Raw genomic sequence first — 17,578 nt, 5'->3', positions numbered from 1 at the left:
AAAAAAGAGGTCAGCACTTGATTTATTTCTAAAGTTTTCTTAATGATTTTGCAATTTATATGTTATTTTGATGTGGCTATTTTAACTGTAACTTTATCTTTCTTATTTATTTTTCTTATTTGTGGCAGTTCGTTATGTCTTATTTTGTACTTTTAAGTCATTATTAAGACTTACTTTGTAATTATTTGTCATTTATTTGTCTTTGCATTTACATTTCAATTTTTCTAATTGCTTTTTCTTATTTGATTTTCCATTATGGGGCTCCAGGACAGTGTCAGTTTTTGGTTTCACCACTGACAAAAGAAAGGCTCATGTGTGTTAGCAGGCAGTGTGTCTCCTGATGAAGTGCTGTTCTGCTAACACACGTCTTAAAATTTTTATAATTTTTGTTTTCTGCTAGAATTGTTTTTCTGACTTCATAAATTAAAATAAAACAAATTTAGATGCTTTAAGCGCTTTTCTATTTTGATTTATTATTTCAAATGTTACTTACTTATTTTGTCTTTTTCAGAATTTGTAAATTAGTTTCATTCTTTGATTAGGGTTCTGTGAGATTATTGCGCTCTCAATAATCTCGAATTTCAATTTCAGGTTTTGTTTTCCATCCTCTGGAATTGAAATGAAAAATCTTGATGTTTTTATGGTGGATAATATAATCAAGAAAAAGATTTGTCAGAAACTAGTTATTTTATCAAGATCATGTAAAGTCTGAAAAAAAATTATTTTGCATTTTGTTAATGTATATGGTGCTTCAAAATATTTTTGAGTGCTTAAAAGGTGCTTATTTTTGGTTGAAAGATTTGGCTACGCACCCTGGTAAAGTACTTTAACAAGTGCGTATGACTAATGATTTATGGTTTAGAAAAGTTAGGAACACAAATCAAGCAAAAAAAGAATTTAACCCTCAAAATGTGGGGAGTTGCTGCAATCTAAAAAATACGGTCCCAAATAGTGCAGTAGAGCAGTCAAAAACTAGAGCCTCTTATTGATAATTTCAATATTTGTGACTTTTAGCATATCTTGAGAGAAATTTGAGCAAATCGAAAATATTTTTCAATCATCCTTAAGTTTATTGTAATATAAATTATTTCGGATGGGCGAGACACCTATCAAGAATGGATAATAACCGCGATACAAAAAAGATCTTCTCTGCCAGACCATTAGGCACTCGAAAAAGAGGAAGACCTAGACTAAGATGACTCGACTGCCTCGAAAGTGATTTAAATATTCTAAAAGTCACAAATTGGATGTCTATGGCCAAGTGTAGAAGAGCCTGGAGTTCAACTCTGCGGAAGGCAAGGGCCCATCCTGGGCTGTCAAGCCAATGAAGAAGAAATTGTTTCGGGAAAAAAAGTTTTGAATAATACAATTTCAAGTATGCTACTGTCCCAGCAGCAAAGGTTCAAAAATTTATAGGATCTTTTTATAAAAAAAAAGGACAACCTTTTAAATGACTGGTTGCAAATCAAGTTACCGGAGTTGAACGAAACGGAACATACAAAATTATGTAAATCAATTCTTTTTCACTTAGGAATAGAGAAAACCATTTTTAATTTATTATATTTTTATTTATACTATTCAAGTTTGAAAGAAAATATTTTTATTTCTTCATTTTTATCTCTTAAAAAAGCTGGCTAATAAGGAAAAAAAGTAGTCTAATAGTTTTGAACACAAACAAGATTATGGTTCTAAAAAATATCACACATGAATAATTTATTTTTAGTAACATCTATTTTACTTTGGATATTTTTTATCTGCTAAATAAACATATTAAAAGTACAGTACACTCTCGATTATCCGTGCGCGGATTATCCGTGCTCATTCCGGAGTCACACGAAAAATATAAAGAGAAACATTTTAAAGATTAAAAAAATTTTATTCATGAAGTTATAACACTACCAAATTTTTGGAAGCAATATTCGTTAGTGGATTGAAGTATATCGAATATCAGCAGCATGGTCAAAGGTAAAATCGTCTACTTTATCACGATCTTGGAGAAAGATAATATCGCTTGATGAGCAATCTTCTTCAGATGTTCAAGAAAAATATGATAACAGTATTCTCGAACAAGCAAAAGAAATCTGAGGTTTCGAAATTCTTGACGAAGAAAATTTTGAAGATTGGTTTCAAAGTGATGCATGTGAGCCTGACTTCCAGTATTTGACAGATGAAGACATCGTTATGTTGTTAAATCAAATAGTGATGGTAGTAACTGATGCAGAAGATGTAGTAAATCAGGGAAATACAATTTCTATTTCTGCTGCTCTGTGGAAATTTTATTAGATTATATGGGAGGATTTGATTACGGTGACATTACTGCGGTTCGTAAAACATATGACGAAGACGCTTTACACAATTTTTTAAAAGGAAAATTCCTAGTTTGATGTTATACAGCATGCAAATATCAGTAATTTTTATATTTTTTGTACTGATATTGATTTTTTTCTCTACTTAAAAGAGTTTTCGGATAATCCGTGTTTTTCGATTCTCCGTGCTCCCTGTCCCGGTGATTAACCCGGATAATCGGGAGTGCACTGTATATGGTTTTATCAAATTGTCACTTGGACATTGAAACTAGAGTTATTTGAATCTAAAGTTTCACTTTAAAGACGTAGCCAACCTTTTAAGAAGGTCGACTTCTTATGTTTTGAAGACTAAGTTATTAGTAAAAAAAGTTAAGTTTGAAGATAATAAATTATATGAATAAAATATATGACTTTAAACTTTTGTTATATACACAAATACGAGGCGCATCCAGAAAGTAAGTTTCCCTAATTTATAAAATAAAAGAACTCACACTTTCAGAATCATATTTATTGGCAACAAGTGCACCAATGTTTAAGCTATTTTTCAACATAGCTACCACCAGAATTGAGACACTTGACGTATCGTGGGATCAACTTTTGTATCCCTCTGTCATAGAATTTTGCCGCCTGTGAATGGAACCAGCGTGTGACAGACGTCTACCGTTACTGAGAAACACTGCGGAAATTGTGACTTGCCATTCAAAACAAGTCGTGTAATGTTTACTGCAGGTGTTGCGCTCCTCCATGACAATGCTTGTCCACATACAGCATGACGCACAGCAGCTGTTTTGACGGAATTTGGCTGGGAGTTGTTTGATCATCCACCCTACAATCCTGATATTGCTCCCAGTGATTTTCACATTTTCTTGCACCTCAAGAAATTCCTGTCCTCCGGTGAGCGTTTTGGAAACGACGAAGAACTGAAGACGTCTGACACACAATGGTTCCATTCATAAGCGGCAGAGGGATACAAAAGTTAATTCCAAGATATGACAAATGTCTCAATTCTGGTGGTGGCTATGTTGAAAAATAGCTGAAACATTGTTGTACTTGTTGCCAATAAATATGTTCCTAAAATTGCGAGTTCGTTTTCTTTTTTTTATAAATTAGGGAAACTTACTTTCTGGATGCGCCTCGTACAGAGTATTTTTTTCTCCCTTTGTCGCGGAAGGCTATTAAGGTCCCCATCTGATAAACTAAAAATTATAATTGTTTTGTTTGCCATTGCTATAAATAAAATTGCAAATCTTTAAGATTTTCTCACACGTTTTTAATGTTTATTTTTTATAAGTTCAATCTTCAAGGGGGCATGTGTTTCAGTTCTATGCCGCTGAATTAGATATTAAGTTATTTGTAACTTTTTATTGCTTTCAATTGCACTTTTAAAACGGATTTTCTTGAGAAACTTATCTATGGATCAGCACAGAAAAATAAAATATTGTAACTTTCAAAATTAGTTTAGTACAATGAAACCTCTTTGGAGCAACCACTCTGCATTGCACCGTAAAATCGTCGTTAATGGAGGTTGGTTGTTCTTAAGAGGTTACCTCCATTGACTTCAAAATTGTTATCAAAGGTACATAATATATCCCTATTTTATTTTTAGTCAGTGTCATTTTCTCGGTGTGGAAGTGCTACTTCTAACGGGTCATAAAAATTTTGTGTCTATAAAATTGACCCCACCTGATAAATCAATGTGTAAAAAAATTTACTAATTATGAATGATAGGGCCGGGATACCCTGGTTGGTAGGGCACTGGGCCCCCATGTCCACCGGGTCGTAGGCTCGATACAAGACGTTAATCTTTGCACGTTAAATCTTTCGAGTCACAAGGTCCACCATGTTACCAAAACCTCTGTTGCCTCTGGCGATACTGCTTCAGGAGTTTCCTTGTCTTGTGGATTGGTTCAAAATTACAAGGCTACGGACTTGAACATTCGTAATTGTAAACCTAAAGTTGGGTCGGCTGTTCAACGACGGTTATAAATTATGAATGATAAATCTATTTTAAATTAATACACAATTATGTTTTTTGTTTAAGTTTACATTACCTTTTATATAATAAAAATTATTTATACAGTGGAACCTGTGAAAGTGACCACCTCGGTAAAGTAAACGCCTGAGTAAGGTGACCATTTTCTACAAGTTTCATTTCAAGAGTCCTTTTTAAAGAGCCATCCTAAAGTGACCACCTCTATATAGTGACCATTTGACTTGGTCCCGAGGGTGGTCAATTTAGACAGGTTCCACTGTATTTTGAAAACTCAAGAAATAGACATGTTTGTAAATTTTAATTATTTCTCCAGGTCATCGTGGGTATGTGTAAATGGTATAGGAATGTGTAAAATTCTAAATATATTTTAAATAAACTGAGAAAACGGAAAAAACCCTTGTTCAATTTTTTTTCAAATTTTTTTTTTTTTTTTAACTTGAGAAATTTTCCGGAATTTTGACTTTGGCTCACAATCACCCCTGTATAGCCTCATGCTGCAGTCAGAGAGCACTAAAGATGAGGCTATCAATGATATACTTTTTGAGTTGCAAGTTAAATTAGAAAAAAAAATATTTTAGAAAAAACCAAGCATCTCAAACGAACAACTATGTACTGATAAAAAATGAATACTAATCATGAATATAAGCTTATTAAGTATCTCTCTGGCTCTCCCTTACAAACAAATAAAATATACTGTTTTTAAGTTACACCTTTGAAAATTTGATTTCCGGGAACATATGTGATCAATTATTTTTTTTTAAAGGTATGGACCTTCGATCTCCGGATCACTATCACTGTTAGCAAAAAATCCGGATCACAATCAGCCCTGGTTATATCAATAAAAAGAGCGTCACACAAGTATTTTGAATACATTCTAATCTACTCAGTTTTGATAATTTTCCGCATTTGGTGCATGGTCTCTACTAAAGATTTTCTTCAACATAAAGTCAATGGAAAAAATTCCGTGCCTCCAAAAAGTAGTAGTAAATAGAGAGGTCTTTCCTCGAGGTTTCACCGTTAGTAAGTAATATAGAGTGGTCAGTCAAACCAGGTTTCAAATTTTTCCAAGTAAAAATCTTTTTTTGAACATTAAAAACAAATAAACGACTTGCTACGATGAAGGTATGGTTTTATGAAAATGATAATATTTATTTACTTAGTCAATAACTGGTTTCATATATTCATAAAAATTATTAAAGTAGATGTAATGAGTGGTCTGGGTAAAATTCATTAACACAATTTTTTTATTTAGAAATAAGTTCAGTTATTATTGAAAAATAATCATAACTTAACTGTATTATTAATATGGAGCAAAGGAAAAATTCTAATAAAAATGTTTAGGATAAAAGAAAAGTAGACTTCGAAATATTTAATGGAAAAAAAATCCCACCCATTAAAAATTATCTTAAAAGAAATCTAAATGCTAAAAATATTTTCCAGCAAAAAAGTTACCCATAAAACATTAGCCTAACAAACCGAAAGTCTCAAGATACCCTCTTAATTGCCACGCCATAATAAAAATAGGTCCGGGGAAAAAGCTAGATAGAAACAATAGATTTAAATCTTAAATCAAGAAATCTTAACTTTTCACATTACCATATTAGTAGAAAAAGTGACCATATAAGAACATTAACTAGAAAGAAACGCTCTTTAAAAAAATGCTGTCATAATAGAAAGTAAAAATCTAAAGAAACCAGAAAATTTTTACATTATAATCATAACATTACAAATTTTAGTATTTTATGTTACAAGCCATTTTGTACCATCATTTTGAGAGTATTCAGCAAACAAAAACTTCAGGAATAAACTATTTTCATCCAAACAATCAACATTAAATGGTGAAAAAAATATTCAGATTTTTTTTTTTTTTGGAGAGATGAGTAAGATAAGTTTCATTTATGCCTGAAAAACATTAATAGTTACATTTAGTTATTGGTAGGTAGCTTTCCTTGTCACCTTGGTCCAATTTTTTATGTAATACTGAAACACAGAAAACTAAGTTTCAATCGGCTAAATATATTTTATACATCAGATTATAAATTTTTACAACAGGCAAGATTATCCAAATAGCACTTTAAGCAAACATTACGGACTAAACAAGTTGACAAGAAAGCCATCCCTTAATAACAAAAAGCTACATTTACAACTAAGACTGCTAAAATAAAAACCAAGAGGTTTAATGCTTTGAACAATAAACTTTATTCTGCTCATACTAAAATATCAAAATTAAACAAAATTTAGCTTTAATCACAAATATTTAAGAAAAAAAAAAGTTCATTTTTGATGCAATCACAGCCTTTCATAAAGGCGCAACACTAAGTGAAGAATAAGACTCTTTACTGATTCATTTTGGTCAGCCTAGAAAGAAAAAAGGTAATTAGTTTTTTTAATAGAACATTAGACATTTAATATTAATACCTACTAATTTACATTTAATACCTAACATAGAACCAATAAAATATTAAAGTATAAAAAACTTTTGTAACCTTTGATATTTGTACCAAAATTTCGAACTCGTACAGGGTGCATAGTCAAATATCGGAACAAAAAAAAAGCAACTTTAAAGCACTCTAAAATATTTGTAAGTACTATTTACATTAACAAAATGCAAAACTTTCAAAGACTTTACATTATCGTGATCAACTAGTTTCTGACAGCTCTTTTCTCGCTTATATTAGCCACTATAAAAAGATAGATTTTGCGGTTCAATTTCAGAGGGTAGAAAATGAAACCTGAAATTGAGAATATCTTGCAAAATATAGCAGAGCTGCACACGAGAGTGCAAGAATCTCAACCAAAAGCATGAACAATTAGAAAACCACGCTTTTGCAAAATACACAGCGAAAATCGATAAGGTAAAGAAAAAATAATTTTCGAAAATTATTTAATTTTTAAAAACAAACCATAAAGAAAACACCTTAAGCTTTTAAAAAACAAAAATAAGCACCTTTCAAAAACGCAACGCACTCTTAATATAAAATATCCCAGCATATTCACATTAGATTCTGGAATCTTTTACAAAACAATATTTACAAACAAAAATTAGATAATTTACTTGCTTGCCATTAAACTTTAAATACTAGAAGTTCAATTTTATAATAAATTCTACAGATACCCCTGAACTAGATTCTTTCATGTAATTAGTTTAACTGATAATTCAGATAAGCTACATCATACTAAGCCATCAATTCAATTTTAATGTTGAGTCAATATAAATCAATACAATATTGACATTTAACATCCTGGGGAATGGCATCTTCGAGTTCTGAAAGCTCCTTTGAGATTCTATTCGTATTGACCACTATTTAGAGAACCATTATGACCAAGCAGTTCAGATAATACAAATATGTTTCCGGTTCTTAAAAAAATCAGGTGGAGAGACATTAGGCTTTACTGACCTTTTACAGCAGGACAAATGGTAAAAAGAGTTTGAAATCTCAAAAATTTAATACTTCGAGAACTACCCTAAAAGAATTTAGTGACTTGTTTTGCTATTTATGTGTCAGCTTTCACAAAAGAAAATTACCTTCTCTTCTATTATGTTATTACAGTGTCTTAATCTTAGCTCCTATAGCTAAATGAAAAAGTAAGGCCAAATGTACTTTTGTTGTCAGCCCTCATGGAACGGAGTTTTAACACTCAATATTGCATACAAATTTAAACTTATTTTTCTACAATAAAACCACTAAATAAGAACAATTTACGAAACATTAACTACATATACCTTACATTCCTCCTCTCAGACGGAGTACCAAATGAAGAGTGGATTCCTTTTGAATGTTGTAGTCTGAAAGGGTTCGCCCATCTTCAAGTTGCTTGCCGGCAAAAATGAGACGCTGCTGATCGGGAGGGATACCCTCTTTGTCTTGAATTTTTGCTTTGACATTTTCAATAGTATCACTCTGCTCAACTTCTAAAGTAATTGTCTTGCCTGAAAACGAAACAAAATTAAATAACTTCATTTAAATAAATGCCAAATTTAAACACTTGAGCAAATGGACATAAAGCTTACCTGTTAGTGTTTTAACGAAGATCTGCATTCCTCCACGCAGCCTCAGGACAAGATGAAGTGTGGATTCTTTCTGTATGTTGTAGTCTGACAATGTTCGACCATCTTCTAGTTGTTTTCCGGCAAAAATAAGCCTTTGCTGATCTGGGGGGATTCCTTCTTTATCTTGAATTTTAGCTTTGACGTTTTCTATTGTGTCACTGGGCTCCACCTCTAAAGTGATGGTTTTTCCTGTTAGAGTCTTAACGAAAATTTGCATGCCTCCTCTGAGCCTCAACACAAGATGTAATGTTGACTCCTTTTGGATGTTATAGTCAGATAAGGTGCGGCCATCTTCTAACTGCTTCCCGGCAAAGATCAGACGTTGTTGGTCGGGAGGAATACCTTCTTTATCTTGGATCTTGGCTTTAACATTTTCAATAGTGTCACTTGGTTCAACCTCTAAAGTAATTGTTTTCCCTGTTAGAGTTTTTACGAAGATCTGCATACCACCACGCAACCTCAATACGAGATGAAGTGTGGACTCCTTCTGAATGTTGTAGTCGGAGAGTGTTCGACCATCCTCTAGCTGTTTACCAGCAAAAATAAGTCTCTGTTGGTCGGGAGGAATTCCTTCTTTATCTTGAATTTTGGCTTTTACGTTTTCAATAGTATCACTAGGTTCTACTTCCAAAGTTATTGTTTTGCCAGTCAATGTTTTCACAAATATCTGCATACCACCTCGAAGCCTCAAAACCAGATGGAGTGTAGATTCTTTTTGGATGTTGTAATCTGAGAGGGTTCGGCCATCTTCAAGCTGCTTACCAGCAAAAATCAGACGCTGTTGATCGGGTGGAATACCTTCCTTATCTTGAATTTTAGCTTTCACATTTTCTATGGTATCACTTGGTTCAACTTCTAGTGTAATAGTCTTTCCTGTCAGAGTTTTGACAAATATTTGCATACCACCACGCAATCTTAGAACCAAATGGAGGGTGGATTCTTTTTGGATATTGTAATCGGACAATGTTCTTCCATCTTCTAACTGCTTACCAGCGAAAATCAACCTTTGTTGATCTGGAGGGATGCCTTCCTTATCTTGAATTTTTGCTTTCACATTTTCAATTGTATCACTAGGCTCTACTTCTAAAGTTATGGTCTTTCCGGTTAAAGTTTTCACAAAAATTTGCATTCCTCCTCTCAGCCTCAATACAAGATGCAAAGTAGATTCTTTTTGGATGTTATAATCTGATAATGTACGCCCATCTTCAAGCTGTTTGCCGGCAAAAATTAAACGCTGTTGGTCAGGTGGAATACCCTCTTTATCTTGGATTTTTGCCTTTACATTTTCTATGGTGTCACTAGGCTCAACTTCTAATGTGATGGTTTTTCCAGTTAAAGTTTTGACAAAAATTTGCATACCACCTCTTAACCTCAACACCAAGTGGAGAGTGGATTCTTTTTGAATGTTATAGTCTGAAAGAGTGCGACCATCTTCAAGCTGTTTACCTGCAAAGATAAGCCTTTGCTGATCAGGAGGAATTCCTTCCTTGTCTTGGATTTTGGCTTTAACGTTCTCAATAGTATCACTAGGCTCTACTTCTAATGTGATTGTTTTACCAGTAAGTGTTTTGACGAAAATCTGCATACCACCTCTCAACCTCAGCACCAAGTGAAGTGTAGATTCTTTTTGAATGTTATAGTCCGAAAGAGTGCGACCATCTTCAAGTTGTTTTCCAGCAAAAATCAGACGTTGCTGATCAGGTGGAATACCTTCTTTGTCTTGGATTTTAGCTTTTACATTTTCAATTGTATCACTTGGTTCAACTTCTAGAGTAATTGTCTTCCCAGTTAGAGTTTTAACAAAAATCTGCATACCTCCCCTTAGTCTGAGTACCAAATGCAAAGTTGATTCTTTCTGTATGTTATAATCTGAAAGTGTACGGCCATCTTCGAGCTGCTTGCCAGCAAAAATTAAACGTTGCTGGTCAGGGGGAATACCTTCTTTGTCTTGGATTTTAGCCTTTACATTTTCAATGGTGTCACTGGGTTCAACTTCCAAGGTTATGGTCTTGCCAGTCAAAGTTTTGACAAAGATCTGCATACCTCCTCTCAATCTTAGAACCAAGTGAAGTGTAGATTCTTTCTGAATATTGTAGTCAGACAGGGTACGACCATCTTCCAATTGCTTACCAGCGAAGATCAACCTCTGCTGATCAGGTGGAATTCCTTCTTTGTCCTGGATCTTTGCTTTCACATTCTCAATCGTGTCACTAGGCTCAACCTCTAGTGTGATAGTTTTGCCAGTTAATGTCTTAACAAAAATCTGCATTTTGACTTTCTGCAAGAAAAGAAAAAATTTATCAGATTAAATTTTTCCAACTAAATTGGATTGTGATAACTAAATATTAAAGAGAGAACCAAAATTCTTAACCAAGGACAAATTTTAAAATCCAAATCGGGAGAGAGGATGTAATATTTCGATGTTTTAGTGACTTCTTAAGACTAAAGCAGTAATACCAGGGCAGGAAAGTTTGACAAATTAGTTTTATCAGTCATGTAAAAAATCCATTTTGAAAATATGTTTGAACATACATAAAACATTACAAGTGATTATTATTTTGATATTAATTATTGATATTAAAACTGCTTTGACATCTACTGTCGAAACCAAATTTTAGAGCAGAAAATATTGTTAATTATTAAAACACAAATTCTTATAACACATATTTAGAGCAGAATATTATAAATTATAAACACGTAAAATTACAATTTATCCAATCCCAATCTGTTTAATCACTGAAAATAAAATAAAAACAATCAGCTTAAGCACGCAATGATGAAAAAAAGTCAAACTGATCTCTAGATTTAACTTTTCAGCTTTGTATGAATAAGACCAAAATTCAAAACTATTCCTTGAACAAATTATACATTAATATAATTAGCATTAGTTCATTAATATTGTAATTATCGTACACATAAACAGAGTACAGAAAATTTTCAGAACCAAATATTTTCTAACAAAGTTTCTTTATGAATCAAAATTTCCCTAATAATTAGCTTTTTCAGCTCAATAACTTTTGAAAATATTTTTGAATAATATAAGTTAAGAAAGAATTTGATTTCCTATTATTTGATTCTATATTAATTTAGGGAATTTAAACTTAATACTCGAATTAATACAATAAAATCAGTTATTAGATAGATCAAATCTGACTCATAGTTATTAGCCTCTCCCGAATGTTAAAAAAAACTTGCTCCAGGTTTTAGACAGTTTAACAAATCATGTCAAATAGATTTTGATGCCAAAATCCAAACATTGGCTACTATTAGGATAACCCTGAAACAATGATATCATCACAAGAAATTAAGTTCTCTGCAAAAATAGTTTAATGATATGCACCTGCGATTGCTTAATCTGTTTCTTACAGTTGTTAGTCACATGCTTACATGACCTCATTGCTTAATGATCACATTAACTGGACTTAATATCTTTGTTCAACAAACACAAAACAATTAATCCTCAAAAAGATATTTCTTAATTTAACAAAAATATTAATCTTATAAAATTTGCCTTTATAAAATAAAAAGTTCAGTCAACATTTTTCAAAAAAACTATTGTATATTTTACATTACACTACAAATAGCTACATAGAAATTAGAGTATAAGTAACTTCTCATTCATGTTTTGGAAATATTAATAAGAGTTCTATACCCCAGATTTCAGTCCTCAAAAGATATTGAATTTAAAGAATAATCTGAACAAATATAGAAATATTTCCTTAATAGTACGAGTCCCCAACTGTTCTGCACTGGAGAGAAAATAAAGTGTAGACTATTCCTAGAAATTTTTTTAAGACAAAAGCAGATGCAACAACGGAAGCACTGAAGCAAATTGTTTCATAGTCAAGTCCGTATAAATTAACACAAAAGTATTAAAAATATTCTTTAAAATTAAAAGCTAAGTTACTATTATCAAATTTGAGAATGAATATTTAATTCATAGCAGTTAATGAGTTAAATGCTACGTATTTATATTATTACAGTTCATAATTCAAATATTTAAGCCAAAAGATAAAAAGATTAAATTGATATTGAATTTCTACCACTCAAATTTGCTGTCCGAACTTAACACCAACCAATAACGTCATATTTTAACAGTCATTATACTATAATAAACAAATAAAATTTCGTCATGACGGGAGAAGAGCTTATTTTCAACTTATACATCATAAATACAGAGAAAGTACTTACGTTTCAAGTTTTTATGATGTACTTATTATCAAGTACAATAATAACGTTAAAATTTTCTTTTTAAGATTACGCATACCACCTCGTCTATCTGACGAAAGAACAATGTAAGATTGTTTTTTTTTGTTAAACTTTTAACTATCTATATAGGATTTGAACAACATTCATAACAGTTAAAATTAATCTAAGTATTTCCAATACAAGTGTAAAATACAGGACATAAAGTCTGCATTATATATTAACGGAAATGGAATTGAAATCTATGATAGTATCAATATGGCNTTGTTAAACTTTTACCTATCTATATAGGATTAGAACAACATTCATAACAGTTAAAATTAATCTAAGTATTTCCAATACAAGTGTAAAACACAGGACATAAAGTCTGCATTATATATTAACGGAAATGGAATTGAAATCTATGATAGTATCAATATGGCGGACACCATAGCAACAAAGGTGATAGAAGAACGTTTGCTAAAAACGGCAAACGCCCTGAGTAAAAAAAATCTAATTTTGAACTATTAGTTACTGGCAGTTGCATTTATTTATAATAACACTGTAAATACTATTGAAACTTAGACAGGTAGAAATATTTTAAATCGAATTTTAATAAGTTGTCAAACAGGAAGAACACTTCAGTATAATAATATACGCACTTAACCTAGTCTTGACCCACCAAAAAAACTTTAAAAATAGAGATAATAAATTAAATGAACGGTATATTAAACATTTATACATGCTACATATCGAAAATTAGATATAATAAATAAAACCAAATACGACACTGAATAAAACATTACTATAAACACCGTATGTAAGTATTTAAAATACAAAATTTTCCAAATACATTACAAACCTTAAGCAACTATTCAATATCGAAAATTTTCAGCTGATCTACAGAATAATTAATTTTCATATAATACTTACGTTTGCGTATCCTTTATCGGATGCTATTTAACAAAATTTCTAAAAAGAAATGGCTAAGCTGTGAAGTTTTATACACTAGGCAGTGACGCACAATAAAATAGAATCGTTGTCAGAAGCTGATTGGTTGATAAATATCAGCTGCAGCAATTCAAAACAAAACAAAGCTCTCGGTCTATGACGTCATGGGGCTCAAGATACTAACCCAACGCAAACTCTAAAATCCGATCGATCATGTATGTGTCTGGATGTCTAGAAAAATCCAGAATTTTCAAGATCAAAACGGAACTGGCGAAAAAGACTGATTATTTTACTCCCCAATGATAGCGTTATAAAAAGAAAGAAAGAAAGGAAATAAAAAGAAAGTCGCAATTGATCTTATTTATTATGCTTATTTATCTACGCATGAGATCTTATTTATTTATGCATGTTGTGGACATCGTGTTTTTTATTTACTTTAAGATATCTCTGAAATTTAAACAATATTTTCTTCAAATTAAGATTATAATTAATGAGCATTTATTATCTGCATGGCTAATAAAACCATTTTCATTATGAAATTCTGTAATTTGTGTGCTATATTTTCCAATTAATGCTTAACAAAATTAAAATAGTTAAATAAAAAAAACTTTTTTTTTTATATGGTAAATAAAAAAAAACAATAGTGAAATAAGTGACTTATGAGTTATTTATTTTGTGATATACGATTTAATGTACTGCATATCAAAAATTATCAACACTGATAATAATTACAGTTTAATTTAAAATGTAATTATTTCTACTACTTAAAATTAATAAGCAATATTTGTAAAAAATACTTCCAGAAATATTTTCTCAGTGACAAAATAATACAGCATAATATTTAAATGAAATTTAGCATTTTTAGTACAGCCTTAAAAAAAACTTTACTATAATACTGTTTTAAAAAATCTGCTCTCCAATATTATTAATAAAAATACTAATAGTATACATAACCGCAGTTAATTAAACAGCACTGGTGTCAATAGTAGGTTAGTAATTTTTTTACGCCCAATTAAGTTTTTTACGGTAAGAAGTAAGAACTGATGCATGCTAAATTAAATTTCTTCAACGACCAACTATTTTTTTTTCAGTTAAAATTTTGTTTTATCTCCAAAAATTCATAATCGACTATACAAATTTAGGGACCTTGCAGTGTAATATATCCTTGGATGATTAATTGATTATTGGTTGTTATTCCATAAGAATTGGCGAAAAGTTATGTACTTAAGGTCAAGTACAAAGTAAAACGTAACTTATATCAGAAAGAACAACACCCAAGTAAAAGTTAAATAAAATGGAAATGAACTGAAAATCACTTTAATTTACCAGAGCCTAAAATTGTCTACTTAACGCCAGATTTTTACTACCTTAATAGCCAAACAATAGTAGCCAAATAATACATAAATAAATAAATGGCAGAATTAACAGTGCTACACCAATTTGCAGCGTGATAACGCTGCTCTCGAAATTGCGAAGCCTTATTCTCCAAAACTCAAAACGGGCTGTTGCAGGAATGTTTTTCTTCAATTGTAAAATTAATTAATTTAGAGTAGACATGTTAATAGATTAAAGGATTCAAGTTAAATTCTTAAGCTAGGAATATTTATAAGTGGTACTAACTTTGAGAGAAAAAAGTTAAAACAAATTGGCCTGTTTTTAGAGTTTTTTTTCACACTTTTCTCATATCTAAGTTTATAAGTCATACTTTTTTACCCACTATATGCAACTTAAAATTTTTTGACTTACAACTATTAATTTTCTTACCTTCCAACTTTTAAAAAAATATGTGTCTTGAGTCTTTACTTTCACTTTACTGAAATCTTCTGAATTCAAAGCAATTAAAGATGTTATTATTTTCCTCGCGAACTAGCTCAAGTATTGCTTAACGCAGCCCCAAGTATTTGATTGCTATTAGTATTAATAAAAAATATGTATTAAAAGATCGGTTTTTTTTTTCAATGGAAATACATACTCCAGTTTTTTTTATTTTCGTAATTAGAAATTACATAGTTTAATATAATGAAAAAGCTTTCTAAATTTTTACAACTCAAGAGATTTTTGAATTATTAAATAAAAAATAAACCGTTGACGCCCACGAATCCATTAAAAAAATATAATAATTATGAATAAATAAATATTTAAACAAATAAAAATGAAAAGACTGCTTGAAAAAAATAAGGACGCGTTGCAAAGTAGGGTTGACAAATGATGCGTCACAAATTAAAAAGTGTTCGTCTTAAAAGGACTATTCTATTTAAGGAAGGCGTGAAGAAAAATTTGACATTCAAATAAAAAAGGAGAATCATCCGATATTGGCATGCCCAGAGACTATCTTAGGCATGGATTTCGATAATTTTGGTTCTGTTAATTCCATATAGCTGTATTTACTTATTATTGTATCTTGCCTTGCCATTAGCCATTAACAACCTTGGCCCCAGTTGGGCTCGAAATTGGCTCAATATGGGTGTCCTATATGAACATGCTCTGAGGGACCAATATTGGGATGTTTAGATCTTTTATTGGTCCTATGCAGTGTCAATATCCGCCTATTTAGGGCCAACATAGGGCTCATATTGGCTGAATAACTATTATAAAATATCGGGTGAATCGGACAATTCTATATAGGGCCGATATTGGAAAATATCGGCCCTTTAAATCCTTATTGAGCCAAGATTCGGGATTATTGGTCCAATGAGGGTCCATAATACGTATTATGAAATCTATATAAGATATATGTATATATATTTAGAGAGATTATATCGACTTAGCAATATTTTTATGTGTATTTAAATTAATTGTTTCGTGATAAGGTATAGTGCGACTTTGAGGAGAACTCCTCCAGGCTAAAAGTCTGGGGTTTGCTGCTATGGTAACAAGCGAGAGCACATCTTTAATGGGGATGAAATGGAGGAAAGAAGGTGACAATTGGTTTACTCACGATGACCTATGTCAAGATTAAGACAAAACTATTCACACCACACCCCTATTCGAAGTTGTTTTCCTCGTTACCATAGTAACCGCCACGACGCGAGACGGATATCTGGAGGAGTTCTCCTGAAAGCCGCACTGTACTAGGGGTGGACAAAATAATGAAAGCACGTTTATACTAATACATTTTTCTTATTTCTCCAGTAATACTTAACGAAATACTTTATAACTTCAGAAGTGTTTAAGATCATGCGATTTCTCATACATATCAATGAACTTTAAAGCTTTTAGAGGTTTGAAGGACCAACAATAAATTAAAAACGGAAAATAATGTTTCTGAACACCCTATGCCAAAAAAATTTAGCAATAGATTTGTAACTTGTGACAGTAATTTTGGTTATTATATGCAATAATTACACAAAATTTCGTAAACCTAGCTTAAATATTTATGGAGATATGGACATTTTTATATTTAAAAAAAACTAACTTTTTTTTGTGTCGTACGAGTTTTTGCTATAGCTTTAAAAATATTCAATAAAACTAAAGGAAATTTTTAGAACATTTAACAATAAACATTTAATACATTTAACATTACATTAACAATTCATTTAAAGATTTAATAATTATAAAAAATGCTCCTTAAAATTTGAGAATACATAATTCGTTTCAAATTGTGCAAGATGTAAGTAACGCCCGGTGGCTGAGCGGTAGCGCTTCGCGCTGTCGTGCCAAAGGTCCCTGGTTCGATTCTCGGACCGGGCAAGGTTCATTCAGCCTTTCATCCCTTCAGTGGGTCGATAAATGAGTACCAAGCATGCTTGGGAACTAAACGCTGGGGTTTCCGTGTTCGGCTAACCACCTGACCAGAAATTCTGCTCCTGCACCCGAGAGCCTAAAGTTAAGAAAACTGAGATGGGCACAGTAGGCCTTGGCCCTCTACGGGCTGTCGCGCTACTGAGTTTAGTTTAGTTTATACAGTACATGAGCGGGGAAAATTAACAAAAAAAAATTTTTAATTTTGCAATGAATCATATTTGGCAACTAATAAAAAAAGTTCGATTTGAATATCTTAAAAATTTTAAGCAATTTTCTGAGTAGTACTCAAAATGATACGGGTTTTTTCACATATATTACATTTTGTGCCATTAAACAAGATTTATGAAA

The 17,578-nt window shown here is 31.5% G+C and overlaps 1 protein-coding gene across 3 annotated transcripts; it reads right to left on the bottom strand.

Moving 5' to 3' along the window:
- Positions 1-6,474: 6,474 nt before the first annotated feature.
- Positions 6,475-13,807, bottom strand: LOC107439902 (Polyubiquitin-63E). Of its 3 annotated transcripts, XM_071185992.1 has the most exons (5): positions 12,836-13,514; positions 11,691-12,676; positions 8,312-10,628; positions 8,024-8,230; positions 6,475-6,657 (listed from the first exon to the last, which is right to left on the bottom strand). In XM_071185992.1, exons 2-4 carry the CDS (start codon positions 11,745-11,747, stop codon positions 8,025-8,027), a joined length of 2,580 nt encoding a protein of 859 aa, XP_071042093.1. In that variant the 5' UTR covers positions 11,748-12,676; positions 12,836-13,514; the 3' UTR covers positions 6,475-6,657; position 8,024. The 3 variants fall into 3 exon arrangements, with proteins under 3 accessions (XP_071042093.1, XP_015908132.1, XP_015908133.1); XM_016052646.3 differs by lacking the exon at positions 11,691-12,676 and having other exon boundaries at positions 13,469-13,807; XM_016052647.4 differs by lacking the exon at positions 11,691-12,676 and having other exon boundaries at positions 13,398-13,519.
- Between the last annotated feature and the right edge of the window lie 3,771 nt (positions 13,808-17,578).

The sequence above is a fragment of the Parasteatoda tepidariorum genome, chromosome 9 (assembly GCF_043381705.1).
Source record: "Parasteatoda tepidariorum isolate YZ-2023 chromosome 9, CAS_Ptep_4.0, whole genome shotgun sequence".
NCBI classification, from domain to species: domain Eukaryota; kingdom Metazoa; phylum Arthropoda; class Arachnida; order Araneae; family Theridiidae; genus Parasteatoda; species Parasteatoda tepidariorum.
Note: the sequence above shows the minus strand (reverse complement) of the source record. Positions and strands in the feature narration are given on the sequence as shown.